This window comes from Condylura cristata, unplaced genomic scaffold (assembly GCF_000260355.1).
Source record: "Condylura cristata isolate star-nosed mole 26May11 unplaced genomic scaffold, ConCri1.0 scaffold00022, whole genome shotgun sequence".
Classification (NCBI taxonomy): Eukaryota; Metazoa; Chordata; class Mammalia; order Eulipotyphla; family Talpidae; genus Condylura; species Condylura cristata.
In genome coordinates, this window is record NW_004567123.1 from 23080191 (window position 1) to 23094620 (window position 14430).

Consider the following 14430-nt stretch of genomic DNA (forward strand, 5'->3'; position numbering starts at 1 on the left):
CCCCACCCCCACCCCCACAGGCCGAAGCTGATGGGAAACTGAACAGGCTTCTGGGAACCTGGCTCGAGGAGACTTGGAGACATGGGGTTGGGGACAGCAGCCCCTCCATTGCCTCTTTGGCATGCTAGGAGGACCTGACCATTTTCCCTTTCCCACCTCGCTCCCTCCTGCGCACCCTTTGAGTGACTCTAGGTCTCTGGCTCCCCCTCCCTTGTCTCCTTGGCCTTCCACCTGCCCCCTGCAGGCCTGCACACTCCCCTTCTTTCTAATGCTCCTTTGTCGGCTTAACCATTGCTGCCCATCTGGACTTTCCCCCTGGCCTCTCCACCCTCCACCATCCAGGGGAAAGAGGAAACTCCCCAGAGAGCTCTGGGCCTTCAAGGGCCCCTTCAGGCCTAGCCCCCTCCTGCAGCAGACTGGAGAGAAGTGCTTGATGGCTGGCCACAGCGCTGGCCTGAGCCACGCCTGGCCTCCCCACCCTTGTGTGTGTGTGTGTGTGTGTGTGTGTGTCAGGGTGTCTCCTGCCACAAGACCGGGGTGTCTCCGGGGCTGGTCACCTCTTTCAGAGACACGTGCTGAATGGCGGGGGGCCACAGAATCCCGTGGGTCCATGCAGGGACTCCGGGAGCCTCCGGCACCGCACGGGCGTTGGCATGGCTGTGTACATGGAGGTTGAGCTCAGCTTCCCTCTCCCTCTGTCCCTTCCATTTTCCTCCCCAGGAGGAAGGCAGGGAAGCAGCCCCACTTCCTTTCCCTCCAGACAAAGCCTGGCACCTCCCCAGGCCCCAAGCCAAGCTAACAGCACCTAGTGACACCCAAGGTCTCCGTCCCCACCTCTGCCCCTCTGCTCACCTGTCCCTCCACCAGGAGTGCCCCTACCTCCTCTCCACCCTCAAAACAGTTCTCCTCAGTTCCAAGATTTCCTCTGCCTTGAACCTTGGCCAGATTCCATCCCCCATCCCCCATCCCACCCTACTCCGTGAAGTGGCCCTGCCCTCCTAGATGCCCCAGGTGGGAAGGGGCAGTCCAAGCAGGTGAGTGGCTTGGAGGCTCTGAAGGTGCCGGTGTACAGCCCCCACACTTAACAGGGAGGGGAAAGAATAAGAAAGGTGGGAGAGGGGGAAGTAAAGGAAAAAGAAGTTTCCTGGAACAGTGATATCGAGGTCAGGACTTGGGAGGGGCTGGGGAAGGAGGCAGAAGCCTGGTGCGCTCCCAGGTATCCTCCAAACCCTGACCGCTGCGTCTCACCAGGGTCCCTGCCTGACCTGCCTGAGTGCCGCTTTCCCTGGAATCACCTCTTGCCCTCCTACCCTGTTCCCAAGATCAGGGGCCGCGTCACTCACCCAGAAGCAGCAGCAGTAGCACAGCCCCCAGGCATCCGGCCATACTGGCAGCAAAGGCCTGGAGACCGGTCCCAGCCAGCCCCCGCCTCCAGCTGTGCAGCTAGAGCACTCCCGGGGGAGGAGCCTTCCCGGTGGGTGTGGCTCCCCCCACACTGACCCCCAGCCTCCACCGCTCTAAGGTAGAGTCCAGAGCCGCTGGTCCCAGGTCCTGAATGCACCCCCTGCTCCCCACCACCCACAAGCAAGCCAAGACCTGTCTCTCCCATGCTGAGCGTAACATTGTATGGAACACTGTTCTTTTTTTTTCCTTCTTATAATTGTCTTAAAGTTTCTGGTCCCTAATTTTAAGAATTGAAGGAAAATTCCTAAGACATCAAAAACATTAGTATTCCCCTTATACTCTGCTTTGGGGTTGCTTCAGCTACTCTAGGTTTTGGGGGTTCTGTACAAATTTTTAAATTGTTTTTTTCTCTTTCTGTGAAAGATGCCACTGGAATCTTGATAGGGAGTCATCCAATCCAAGGTAGCTTTGGGCACTGTGGCCATCTTAATATTAATTCTTCCAATCCATTAATATGTGTATCTTTCCATTTGTCTTTTCCACTTCTTCAGTCTTGTCTTTTTTCAGTACAAATCTTTCTCCTCCTTAAATTTATTGCTAAGCATTTTATTTTTTTTAAGATTTATTTATTTATGCACATGAGAACTGGGGTGCAGGCCAGAGGTCGGGGGAATGAGAGGCAACAGAGTGGGAAACAGAACAGGCAGATTGACTGAAACACACTGCTGAGGGGAGCAGCGGGCAGGTCAGGAGGTCTGTTGTGCCAAGTGGTTCAGCTCCCTGGCCGGCTGGGGATACAACTCCTGCTGCAGTGGCTGCAGATAGCTTCATAGTGCTGCATCTTAACCTCTTTCATTATCAAGGAGACCCCAAGAATTTTTACATCTGTATTGACCAGGGACATTGACCTGAAGCTTTATTGTTATAATCCTTATCTGACTTTGTTATCAGGGAATGCTGTGAAATTCAAGTGTTCCTTCCTCTTCAATTGCTTGGAAGAATTTAAGAAGGAGGGGCTGCTTTTTTCTAAATTTTTTTTTTTAAAGATTTATTTATTTGCACATACAGAAGTGGGGTACAAGTCAGAGGCTCAGTGGCGGTGAGAGGCTTCACCAGAGACAGAGTGGGGAGCAGAACAGGCAGATCGAAGTACACTGCTGAGGGGAGCAGTGGGCGGGTCAGGAGAGGTCTGCCGCGCCATGTGGTCACCTCCGGGGCAGGCGGGGATTGAACTCATGTGCAAGTGGCTTTTGCTTCTTAGTGCTGTGCTTTAACCCTCTGCGCCACCAGGGAGGGCCCAATTTTAATCTTTTTAAATATTCCATTAGAGTATTACTTCTCTCGATGACATTGGGCCCTAGGTGAATGCCTCCCTCACCCTACCTTGCTCTCTCAGAGCCCTCCCCAGCTGCCAAGCGAAGCAGTCTGGGCTGCCCTGATGGAAAGAGACACGAGCCCCCTCTGTCCCCATCACCCCAAAAATAACCAGCCAAGCCCAGGAGCAGAACTGCCCAGCTGACCACTAGCTGGCGGCAAACACACAGGTGACCTGAGCTGGGACCAAACGAACCATCAGCTGAATTCAGCCTAATGTGCCAGTTCACACAAGTAGTGGTTTAAAGCTACTAAATCCAAGGTTGGTTTTTTTATGAAGTTACAGAGGGCTGACGCTAAAGGCCCCTCAGCGACCTTGCATGGAGCAGGGCAAGGGAAGGAGAGGCTCCTGAGAAGGTCCACGGGACACAGGACAGATAACACAATGGCACCAGAGCACTGTGTCCTGGGGACCCTAGCTGGTTCCGGGGCTCCACCCGCCAACCCCCACTGTGACCCTCAGGGATCCCTATGGGGCTGAATCTACAGGCAGAAAAACTCAGAAACTCAAGGCCAACATGTCTGTCTTCTGACTTGCACTTTAGTGTCCTTTCTACAATGGCTCCCTCTTCCCCTCCCACTGTATGGAGGGAGGTTGAGTCCAGAGCAAGGGGGTTGCAGCAGATCCCACACCTCTCCACAAACCTTAGGTGGAGGTCAAGGAGTGGGGTTGGAGCTGAGGAAGTAGGCCAGGGCAGGAGATAGAAAGGAAGGTCCCCAGAGTCCAAGTGCTGGCTCAGCCTCACTGCCCTCGGCAGAGCTGAGTCTGGAGACTCAGAGCAGTGGCAGCGAAGCCCAGTCTCCCCAGGTAGGGGCACCCCAACGCGAACAGCCTCCCCTGGCCCTCATGACTGCAGGACCTCTGCTCCTTACTGACAGACTTGGGGCTGGAGGGCGTCCCAGCAGGATCACCCAGCCGGAGAGGACAGGACTGCACGGTGCCAGTGCTGATGTGGCTCTGTTGTCCTGGAGGGGCCCCACAAAGCTCAGTTCCCAGAAGAACTTGCTCAGGAGACCAGCTGGTTTAGCCTCAAGTTCTGGGAAAGACTGGAGATTCAAGTTCTGGGAAAGACTGTCAGTAGCCACCTATCTTTAAGTCCCCTTGTCTGAGAAGCCACCTCTCTCCAGAAACAGGATCTTGGGCTTCTTGACCTGCTGAGAATGAAGAAGAAGAGGGGTCACCCCTGAGGACTGGGACTAGATTGCAAGCCATGTGGGAGAGACTGATCCCCCTGCAGTGAGGGCCGGTGATGGGAGAGCCACGATTTCCCCTCCCCTGCCCCAACCTCTGCTGGAGGTGACAGCAGCCTCTCTGAGGAGTTATCTAATTTCCATAATGGGGACAGTGAGCTGAGAAGTGAGTGATAGCAGAGAGAAGCCCCCCATCTGGGTCCCCACCTACCTTGGGTGTACAGGCAGGGCTACAGGACATGGGCATCTCATGGTTCTGGGGTTCTGGGGGACAATGGTAGAGGACAGATGCGTGAACACAGCGGGTAGGGAGTCTGGGGGGGCCATCATGCACAGGGGCTATAGCTGAGTGAGCCCACCTGGAAGGAGGCAGAAGGACAGAGCCCCTCAGCCCCGGTGGCCCACTCACAGCAGCCACGGCTGTCCAGCAGCTATGGGGTTCAGCTCCATGGGGTGAATGCTGCCTGGGGCGTGCTCTCTGCGTGGGTCATCTTTGGGGCTGCGAAGTGGACAAAATGGAGGCAACTGGGGCGGTGACCCTGAGCAGGGCACCAGTTCCTTCTGCAAGTCAGGCTCTCCCGCTCCTCTCCGCTCTCTCCCCACTAGATGTCCTCCATTTCCCTCAGACTCCGACCCCACCTCAGCATGGCACCTTCCAGATGTTGGCACCACTCAGCTCCCAAACCCCCTCCTGTGGCCGCTGTGCCTGCTCGCCGGCCACTGGGTGACCCCGCTGCCCCCAAAACTCAAAGCCATGTCTGGCCTCTTGCGCCCCATCTCCCAGAGTCTTGCCACTTCCTTTAATCTCTTCTAAAGTCTTCACTGCCCGGGACGCCCCTGGCGGTGACCTGCTGCCACTCCACGCTGCCACTCCCAGCTCTACCCAATGCTGCGACATCACTTGATGTGTCAGGGCCCAAACTGTCACCTGGGACCTGGCTGTCTGGCTGCCCTTTGTCCTCATCTCCAGCCTCAACGCCCCCTCTCTTAGCCTGACCAGAGCTAAGATGTGGGGATGTGGGGTATGGCTTATGCCTCGTCTGGAGCCACAGCAGAGCAGGGACTGTCCAGTGAGCGGGTAGAGAAACAGGCAAGGCAAGGGTGAGGCAGCCTCCAGGTGCGAGACAAGGACAGCAGGGCCGAGGCAGAGAGGGGAGAGGGAGCAGGCCCTCAAGGCCCCACACCTGGCTTCACTAGGAAGCCCTGGGGCTCCTGCAAGGCTCTATCCGCTGCTTCTGCACTTGGGAGTAGGGCCAGAAACCCTGCCCAGCTGCCCAGACCCGACAGAGCACGGAGGAGCAGGACCCTGGGTCCTCACAACCTACCCGCCGCATGCAGGGGCCCTCCTTGAGCCCCAGAGGCATTGCTGGGGCTGGGACCCCAGTTGCCGGCAGCAGCACCAGGCAAGGCCAAACCCGGGGAGCAGAGGCAGCAGGAAACTGAGGGTCACAGCCACCAGCAGGAAGGTGTCGCCGTCTGTGGAGGGCAGGATGGGGCTGAGTCCCGGGCGGGTGCTCCACCCTGCCTCGCCCCCTGGTGCTTTCCGCTCCCCTCTTTCCGTACGCTCAGGCTGCATGGGGCCGCTGTCCACACTGCCTCCGAACCCTGGCTTGTCACAGGAGGGTGGAGCCCAGCCGGGAGCGCAGTGGCAGTTCAGGTTACTATTGCAGACCTGCAGAGAGGAGAGGACAGTCCATCCCGGCGGCATGCCCAGGTCGCCCTGCCCCCACACCGTGCAGCTCACTCACCCCGTGGCCGTGACAGGCATGCAGGCAGCGCTTCAGCTCCGGGAAGGTGCTGTTCCGACAGCGCCTCTCCTGACACACCTGTGGGCAGGATGTGCCCTGGGCAGTGAGGGGCAGCGAGGCTCGGGCCTCCGGGACTCAAGTGGGACTGAGGGGCAAGTGGGCAGGGCTCACCATTCTAGGTCCACATTGGGTGCCCGGCTGTACCGCACCCAGGTCAGGCAGGTCCAGCTGGGCGCTCCTGGCGCTCCTGCAGGTCACCTCCAGGCTGCCTAGGCTGACGGTGGAATCCTGCGCCACTGCGTATGGCCAAAGTGGGCTCTGCTCCCCACCCTGGCACTGCAGCTTCCCACACTGTGCATCTCTGGGCACCAAGTGGAGAGTGGTCAAACAGCTTAGGGGGGCCGGGTCCAGCCCTCTCCCACTCTCGGTGCCCCCGACTCCACTCCCACCTCTGTGCACAAGGCAGGAAGCCGCCCTTGCTGTCCTGGCCGCAGTTCCCCTGGGCATCTCCAGCAGAGTTCACCACCTGGAAGCAGACCTCTGGCGCTGGGTGCGAGCCTACAGGAGAATGGGCAGGGCTGGGGCACTCAGCAGGCACCTGCCCCACTAGGTGCACTCCCCTCCTACCTACCCCCCCTCCCCATAGGAAAATGCCCGGTCCAGGGATGGGAACTGGAGGCAAGAGCTCACCGGGCCCCCAGAGCTGCTGGCACTGCTGCTCGAGGGTAGGACAGGCGCCATCCCAGCAGTTGCCTCGGCCGTCGGCACAAGGAGAGCCGTCTAGTAGATAAATATCCGGGGGACAATAGGGCGAAGTGCCGGTGCAGAACTCCGGGAGGTCGCAGTCTCCCGCAGCTACGCGGCACGGTGTGCCCGCGGGTTTCAGCTTGGCAGGTGCAGGGCCGGCGACAGAGGCACAGGAAGAGAATGTACAGAGGCAGGTAGGCAGGGAGCCGCGGACCGGGCAGAGCCAGCACCCGCAGGGGTACCTGAGGGCGCCAGTCAACCTAGACCCACAGGCCCCCAGAGCTCCCCAACCCTCGTCCCGGCTCTACCCTGTGCTCACCAGGCAGCGCGCGCAGCAGTCCCCTTGGGTGCACTGAACCCCCGCACGCAGCGAGCAGTTGTGGGCGAAGCAACAGGGGTCCGGGCACTGCTGGAGCGCGAAAGACGAGGAAGAGCCGGGTGAGGGCGCGGCGCCGCGCTCGGGGCAGAGGACCCGCAGAGCCCGGCTTTGGTGCCCAGCGCCCGCGAGGCCGGCTGACCTGGCCCGCGCCGCAGTCGCACTGCTCTCCCTCCTCCACGAAGCCGTTGCCGCAGCGCGCGGGCGGCCGGAGCAGCCCCGACGCGGGCGTGTTGGCGAGGCACGCGCCGCCCCCCTTGCGGAAGAAGGCGCGCAGCTGGCGGCGGCTGCAGGCGCTGAACGCGCGCGGGAACGGGTGCCTGCGGCGGGGAGGGAGTCCAACGTGGGGAACCCCCCCGGCCCCCGCTGGCCTCTCATCCCCCCTCCCCCACCGTCATCACCGCCACCCCGGGTTTGGCCACCGCGCGCGCGCCCCTGAGCCTCCGGGGACCGGAAGGTTCCAGAGGGGCAGAGCCCCACGAGGCAGCCACCGGCCAGGGTTCCCTGCGGGCCCGCGGCTGGAGGCGGCCACTCTGGGAGCAGCCCGGGGCCCCAAAGTCGAATCCCGACCCGGTGCGGCTGCGCCTGGGGTTGGAGTACGTCCACAGGTTGTTCCAACAATAATCGTCCTGCTCTTGAGAATCCACTTGGCCTGTGTTACCTCCACTTAAGACCCATGAGTAATTATCACCACCCTCATTTTACAGAAGGGGTAACCAGGTCGCCCCAAAAACGCAGCTGAGGAAAGCCCACGGGTCAACTGGAACTCTCTCCGCATCCCCCACCAGCTCCGTGGCTCCATACCCGGTGGCTGCTGCCATGACGCAGCCCCCCTGCTCCGCCCGGACCTCTGAGCAGCAGCCGTCGGGGTCGTGGCTGAGGCCGAGACTGTGGCCTATCTCGTGGGCCATGGTGGCAGCAGCACCCATGGGAAGCTCCGAGTGGTCCTAGAGGGTGTGGAGACGGTCACCGGGCTGCGTGCCACGCGGTCCCCAGCCGGCATCTCTCCCCACCCCCACTCCCGCCTCTCCCCCTCCCCCATCCTCTAGTGGGGACTGAGCTCACCATGCTCACCCCTCCAGAGCTCTGCAGGTGGCACATGCCCTCTACGGGGGCCAGGCCCACAGTGGCGCCCGTGAAGCGTTGGCCCCTGAAGACCAAGCACAACATCACTGGGGGGGGTGGCGGGGGAGGAGGGGCGCGGCTACCCAGCTGTAGACCCGGGAGGGCTGGGGACACCCACGTGAGCAGCTGTGCGGAGTCGTGGGGCCTCCGTATCCACAGCTCCTGGCGCCACTGCAAGAAAGCCCAGAGCGTGTCGTTTGCGTCCGGTGAGACTCGGCTCTGGTCCTCCTCTGTCCACACTTCCAGGCCGGCCAGGGCTACTTGAATGTCCAGAGTCCTAAGAATCTGAGGGCAGGTGGGCTGGGATGAAGCCAGGCAGAGGCCCCTCCCATGACTGCTCCTCCCAGGGGATGGACTGGTGCTCCTCTTCACACACGTACCCCCACCACCCCCACCCACCCCAACACCCGGCCCCCCAGTGTGCGGGAACCCCCTGCTGGCCTCCCACCCGCTCCCCACATTCATCACCGCCACCCTGGGTTTGGCCACCCCGCAGGTGTGCACTGCACCCGAACCTCTGGGGACCAGAAGGTTCCCCAAGGAGCAGAGCCCGGCGAGGCAGCCATGGGCCAGGGTCCCCCGCGGACCCCACATCCTTCACATCCCACAGGAGCTGCAAGCCTCAGCCCCTGTCTCTCCCCGAGGGCTCTTTCCCCGACCTGATCCACGTAGTTGGCCACCTCCAGAAGACGCTGTTTGGTGCGGTTCAGATTGCGGTGCTGGGCCAAGAACTGGAAAGGCGGGAACTTGAGGGCTGAGCAGGTCCCACCCTGCGCCCGGGCCCGCCGGGTCTCCTCTCACCAGGGTGTGGTCAGCCACTATGTACAGCTCCAGGTAGCTCAGGCTCCTGCGGGCCCCTCGCCTCTCCTGGGGTGAGGCAATGGTGACCCTGAGTGTCAGGTTGCTGGGCTCGAGCCCTCGTCTCTAACTCGATTCCCAGACAAAAGAAAATTAACTTAAAATGTTTGCTAGAATTTGTTTCTTCATCCTCCAAATAAAAACATCAGGACAGGAGGTATCAACTGGGGCCTGTGCATTCCTGTCTCTGCTGATTTGGAGGGCTATGGTACCCCATCCCCACCGCCACCCCTGCATGTGCCCCTGACCCTGATGTGGGGGGCATGAGAAAGGCTGGTTCTGTCCTCTTGGCCCCGGGGATGCCTGTGGCCACAGGCCCCTTTCCAGCTGAACAGCTGCTGTGTTCGGAAGATCTTGTGGGTGGAGAAGACCGTGGCGTTTCCAGCTGGCCAGGGATGCAGATAATAGCTATCGCTGCCGCTGAGTGAGATCAGGCCACTAGGGTGCAGAGGTGTAGAGGGGTGTAAGGGGGCGCTCTCCCAGATCTCAGGCCCAGCCCCCTACCCCAACGACTCACCTCATGCCGGAGCAGGTGTTGAGGACCACCCTGGAGTCGGGGAAGCCCCTCACGCGCCCATGGTAGTAACAGTGATCCTGGAGACAAGGGACCCAGCGCAGATTTCAAACAGGGTTGAATTGAGAGGGGCAAGGAGGGTGATTGGGGCTGCCTCCTGTCTCAGCTTAGGAAAAGGAGGCATGGGGGTTCCCTCGGGGGTGCATTCCACAGCGCCCCTCACCCTGTCCTTAGAGCCCCTGAGGTGTCTCACCGTGTGGTCGGGCACCAGGACCACTGGCTGCCCATCCGAGCGGAAGTGGGTCTCTGTGTACCCCGGCGCCAGCAGCCTGCTGAGGGGGTGCAGTGTAGGGATCACCTAACCAGCCCTGCCGCCAGCGGGTCTCTCCCGCTGCCTTCTCCCTGAGGGAGACTCAGGCTGGCACTTAAGACTCACCCAAAGTGTCTCTTAGGGAGGAGATAGGCATGACTGTCTATTGCTCAGTTCAGAAAGAGCTTGGGTCAGGAGGAGAAGGGCGAAGGGTGCAAAGAGCTGGCTTAGATGTGGGAAGGGGGTGGGATTCTCCTGACCTTCACTGTCTGGGGCCTCCTCCCATCCACTAGCCCGCAGCATGGATGCCCACCCTGAGAGAGAGGCGGTGTGCTTCCCTGGCCGGGTACTCACTGGTTCTTCTCCAGTTCAAGAAGCAGCAGCTGACCTTCGGCCTCCACGGCCACCAGGCCTGCGTCCGGCTTTGAGACCTAGGCGCAGAGTGCCAGGCTGAGACCAGGGGCATCGGGCCTCCAGCCTGCCAGAGAGCAGGTGAGGTGGAGCTGGCTGGTGAGGTCTGAGGTCTGCCCAGCCATCACGGTCATGGCTGGGCAGCAGGCTCCCCGGTCATCATGGTAAGCGTGGGGGCAAGACCATCACTTAGCAGCCCGCCAGGTACACGCCACGTCTTCCCATGGTAGGGGAGAGCGCCAGCAAGTGTCAGGCCTTACCCAGGCTGGCTGGCCCTTCCTCCCGGCTCCCGCCTCTTTTCTACCCAGAAGCTTTCCCCTAAGCAGGGCCAGGGAGGGCCTAAGACATTGTGGGGACACTGTCACAGGTGTCTGAGGGCTTCTTTGTCTAGCTCACAGCTCCCTGCAGAATCCAGACTTCACTCCTCCGCCTTGACTCTCCAAGTGCCTCCCCAATTTTCCCCTGGCCTCCAGCAGGCCACCCCACACCTGCTACACTGAGCCCGTGAGGTGACATGAATCACCCCTCCCCTTCCCGTCCCACGCCAAGAAGAAAACAGACGTTACAGCTAGGTGTCAGAGGACAGGCAGGGCCAGCCCGCTGTCCCCCCGCTCTGCCTCCTCTGTCCTGTGGGAACACGCTCTCGCCCCTCTCGTCCACTCAGCCCCGCCGGGGCCCGGAGCTGGAGCTGGCCCAGGAGCCCTGGACAGCAGCTGTCTCTTCAGAACGCTGGCTCCCCCACCCTTCCTGGTTTGTCCCTTACATCCCACAATGCTCTAGGCTGAGCCCAGGCATGGGGATCCGAGTCAGGGGTGGCCATGCATGTCACTTGCTTCATCGGAGAAATAAAGCACTGAGGGAAAAGCTGCCTCCTGCCCCACTCGCACCCACAGCTCAGCCCTCCACGGCCCCTGCTGTCCCCCCTTCTTGTCCTCTTGGTAAACCTGCCTCTTGCCATGTACATCAACCTGACCCGAAATGTGGATGTTTCATGCCTCTGGGGATTCTGCTGTCCCCAACTTGGCAGACTTCCCATGGGCTGACTTTCCCATAAGTGGGCAAAGCACTCGGGGATTCCTTCCTGGTCACAACCCAGGTCAGGCCTGAAGGGAGAGAGTGACACCACTGTGTGCCAGCTCTCCCTTCTGCTGGTGATCTCCTGATGAGCCATCTCAAAACCCTGGGCAGAGCCATGCTTGACCACCTGAGTGGGGCGGTAAGGCCCGAAGGCCAGGCCTGCGGAGCCCCAGCCATCATGGCAGAATGTCTTCCCTGTTACCTTGGATGACAGGTCTTCTCTTGCTTGACAATTCAGGGTGGAGGAGGCTCGCTAGGTTTGAGGATTATGGGCCAATGATTTGGGGAACTTAGCAAGTTTCAGGCTTCCAAACTAAAGAGCTGTGTGACCTTGGGCAATTCCCCAGCCTCTCTGGGCTTCAGTTTGCCCCTCTTTGGAATGAGCGTGGCTGCTGGTACCCTGGTTTATAGCACCCGGTGTGACTTATATAGATGGTGGAATGGTCTCGAAGTATGTGGTGGATGGGTGTTTGGAGGAGCCTGGGGCAGAGTGTCCTGGAGAAGCAAAATGGGGCGGGTGGGCCTGCATCTGGTGAGGAACAGGAGATTGACCACTGCCCCCTGGCCAGAAGTGGACCTGCTGAGCCAGTGAGGCTGGAGTTCAAGTGCTGCAAGGTCAGGGTCTTACAGACAACAGCGATGTGTTGACAGGATCAGGATCACATTCTCCAGTAAACTTGGCAGAAGGAAGATATTTTGGTACTCAAAGATGTTCCCGAAAAGTTTTAGGTCCTGTCAACTTTAGCCCCACCTCTGCCTGGGGTGGGGAAGCAGGGAAGAGGGAGGAGGCAGTGGGGGGAGGAAGCCTGAAAATGCCTTCCATGTGCAAGCTCCCCGCCCAGCCAACCCTTTGCGGGTGGGGGGATGGAGGGTGGGGTTCATGGGGCTCCGAGATCCAGGGCTCCTGCAAAGGGCAGGATGAGGCACTGACCAGCTCCAGGGGAACCGTGCTTGAGGGCCGTCCATCCAGGACCCAGTGAAGGGTGGCTGGCTCTCCAGGGGTGTTTCCTGGGGTGAGGACAAAGCATAGGGGGGAACACAGAGGGACAGGTGAGAAGACATCAGCAAGAAGAGGGGAGACTCCATTTTCAACACTTGAAGATTTAGCCCCGAGAAAGTGGGTACCCTTGGGGCATCCTTGGAACTGAGAAGCAGCCAGGAAGGTGGCAAAAGAGAGACAGAGACTTGGAACAGACAGCTTAGCTGAGCACATGGGAGTCCCGGCTGAGCTTGCCAAGGGCAAGGGCTTGGGTCAGAGGTCACAAGGAAGAGTCCAAGGTCCCCAGAGCCGAGGAGAGGGAAGGAGGAGGCCTGGGGTATTTTTAGACTGGGCAGCAGATGTCTTTAGAGTGAATACTCTGTGAGCAGAGGATGACTGTATCTCTCCACTGAGAAAAACAACAGCCAGATGTTGTCTAGGGAGGGACACCTTGCCCAGAACTCCCCATGGGGGCTTCATTCTGGATGCAGGCTTCCAAGGACCAAGACCCAGCTGCCCCCTCCTCCTGCCTTCCTGGAGGGGCCTGGGGGCCGAGCCTGCATGCTCCCAGGCCGGGTCTGCCTAAAGGGGCTCCAGAAGGGGAAAACCAGAGCCAAACATTACTCAGAAGGCAACTGGAATGCTCCCCTGGAATGCTCCCTGCCCCCCCTCCCAGTGGGCCCAGCAACTCACCACACATGCCTCAAGGGCCCAGGCCCCTGGAGGCCCAGCCCACAGGCAGCCCTCCCACCCCTAGGGCCTCAGTGCCGGGCAAGCCCAGCCCCCAGAGCTGACAGCGCCCCAACCCCCACCCAGCCCTGCCCCCAGTCCTGGCCAGGCAGCATGGATGCCTGAGGAACTGGCTCAGCTCCTGCTGGGCCACCCCAACTCCTTCCTCTTGCTCCACCTCCTCCCCCAGACCTCACCATCAAAGACCAGAAGTAGCAGGACGTCCTGGAGCTCCCTTCCTCCAAGAAACCCTCCCAGGCTAGATGAGCAAATTGCCACCAGGTAGATGAGGGTGGGGTATGGGTGGGGGCCCATAACCTTGGAATGGAGGCTGAAGGGTCAGCGAGGGTAGGATGTGAGTGCCTCCAGGGGAGGGGCAGGTGTCTCCACCCAGAAAGGACAAAACTGGGTGTGGAGGTCCAGGCCTTGCTGGCCTCAGGCCTCCAAGGGTGGAGGCGAGGGTGTGCATGTGTGCACATGAAGGTGTGGGTTGGTACCCAAGATGGCCACGTGCTCTAGACAAGGGGGAGGCAGGGAAAGATTCCAGGTGGGTGGGAGTGGGCAGTCAGCCTGGTGTTGGGGAACACATATCCCTCTCCTGTGACCCAGCCTTAGGAGAATGCCTGGGCAGTTGTCTCCTTCCATGGGGGCCCCAGAACACAGCTGGGACAGCCCACCCAAGCTGCCCAGACCCTCCTCCCTCCCCCGGGGCCCTCCTTCTGCCCTGGCCAGGCGCTGATATACAGGCCTCCTGGGTCCCTCCGCCTGCTTGGAGAGGCTGTGGACACCAGCACCATCCAGAGGGTTTGGAGAGGGTAGGGAGAGAAATTAGGGTGCTGCAACCTTCCCTCTGCCTAACAGGCACCTTCTGTTTGAAGCTGCCCTTCTACCTAACCAAACAAGGCAATCATATAAACAATACACACACTGCCCCCAGGCCCTGGGGAGAGGGGTGAGCGCGGTGCTATCTGAATGTAGCAGCCACAGCCAGGCCATTCCAGGGGGCCAGTGGAAGCACAGGACAGGTCACACCTCTGATGGGGCCTGGGGGTGGTGCAGTTGGAAACTAGACAGGTGGTACTGAGCGGCTGGGTAGTTGCTCAGGGAGAAGGCTACTGCCTTGGCCAGTGGCTTAGTGGCAGCTAGGCAAAATGCCAGGCAGGCCCACAGAGACCCTCCCCAGCCCTCCAGGACACACAGTCCTTGGAGTGGCAGACCTCCAAGTCCTGGCCATGGCCTCCCAGCCTTTAGCAACGCGCCGACCCAAGTCCTCACCTGGAAATGTCTGCATCGGCCAAGGTAGCTGCAGCAGCAGGAGCAGCAAAGTGCAAGAGCCAGGCGCGCTCCGAGACCCCCGGCCCATAGCTGTGCGCTCCTCCGCCTCCAAGTTGCCGCTGCAGGCTACCGACTCCGCCCTGAGGGGATCTTGGCCCGACCCACTCGGGATCGGGGCCCGGGCGGGATCTCGGGATCTGAGCCCGATCCTCGCGCGGAGCAGCCGGGCCGCCGCCCCCCGACCCGTCCGCGCGGCGCCGCGATCCCCGCGTCGCCCCTGTCCGCTCGCGCCAGAACCGCAGCCCACCGGGT

The 14430-nt window shown here is 60.6% G+C and overlaps 1 protein-coding gene across 1 annotated transcript; it reads right to left on the minus strand.

Annotated features, from left to right (window-relative positions):
- Positions 1–2666: 2666 nt before the first annotated feature.
- Positions 2667–14205, minus strand: ADAM33 (ADAM metallopeptidase domain 33). The gene is made up of 22 exons (XM_012728072.1): positions 14119–14205; positions 12067–12143; positions 10002–10078; positions 9591–9669; positions 9341–9417; positions 9072–9261; positions 8767–8832; positions 8625–8696; positions 8084–8250; positions 7906–7990; positions 7645–7787; positions 6983–7160; positions 6784–6873; positions 6408–6603; positions 6167–6275; positions 5889–6078; positions 5718–5795; positions 5533–5641; positions 5295–5445; positions 4329–4468; positions 4181–4233; positions 2667–3933 (listed from the first exon to the last, which is right to left on the minus strand). The coding sequence occupies exons 1-20, from the start codon at positions 14132–14134 to the stop codon at positions 4375–4377; spliced, it is 2244 nt and encodes a 747-aa protein (XP_012583526.1). The 5' UTR covers positions 14135–14205; the 3' UTR covers positions 2667–3933; positions 4181–4233; positions 4329–4374.
- Positions 14206–14430: the final 225 nt, after the last annotated feature.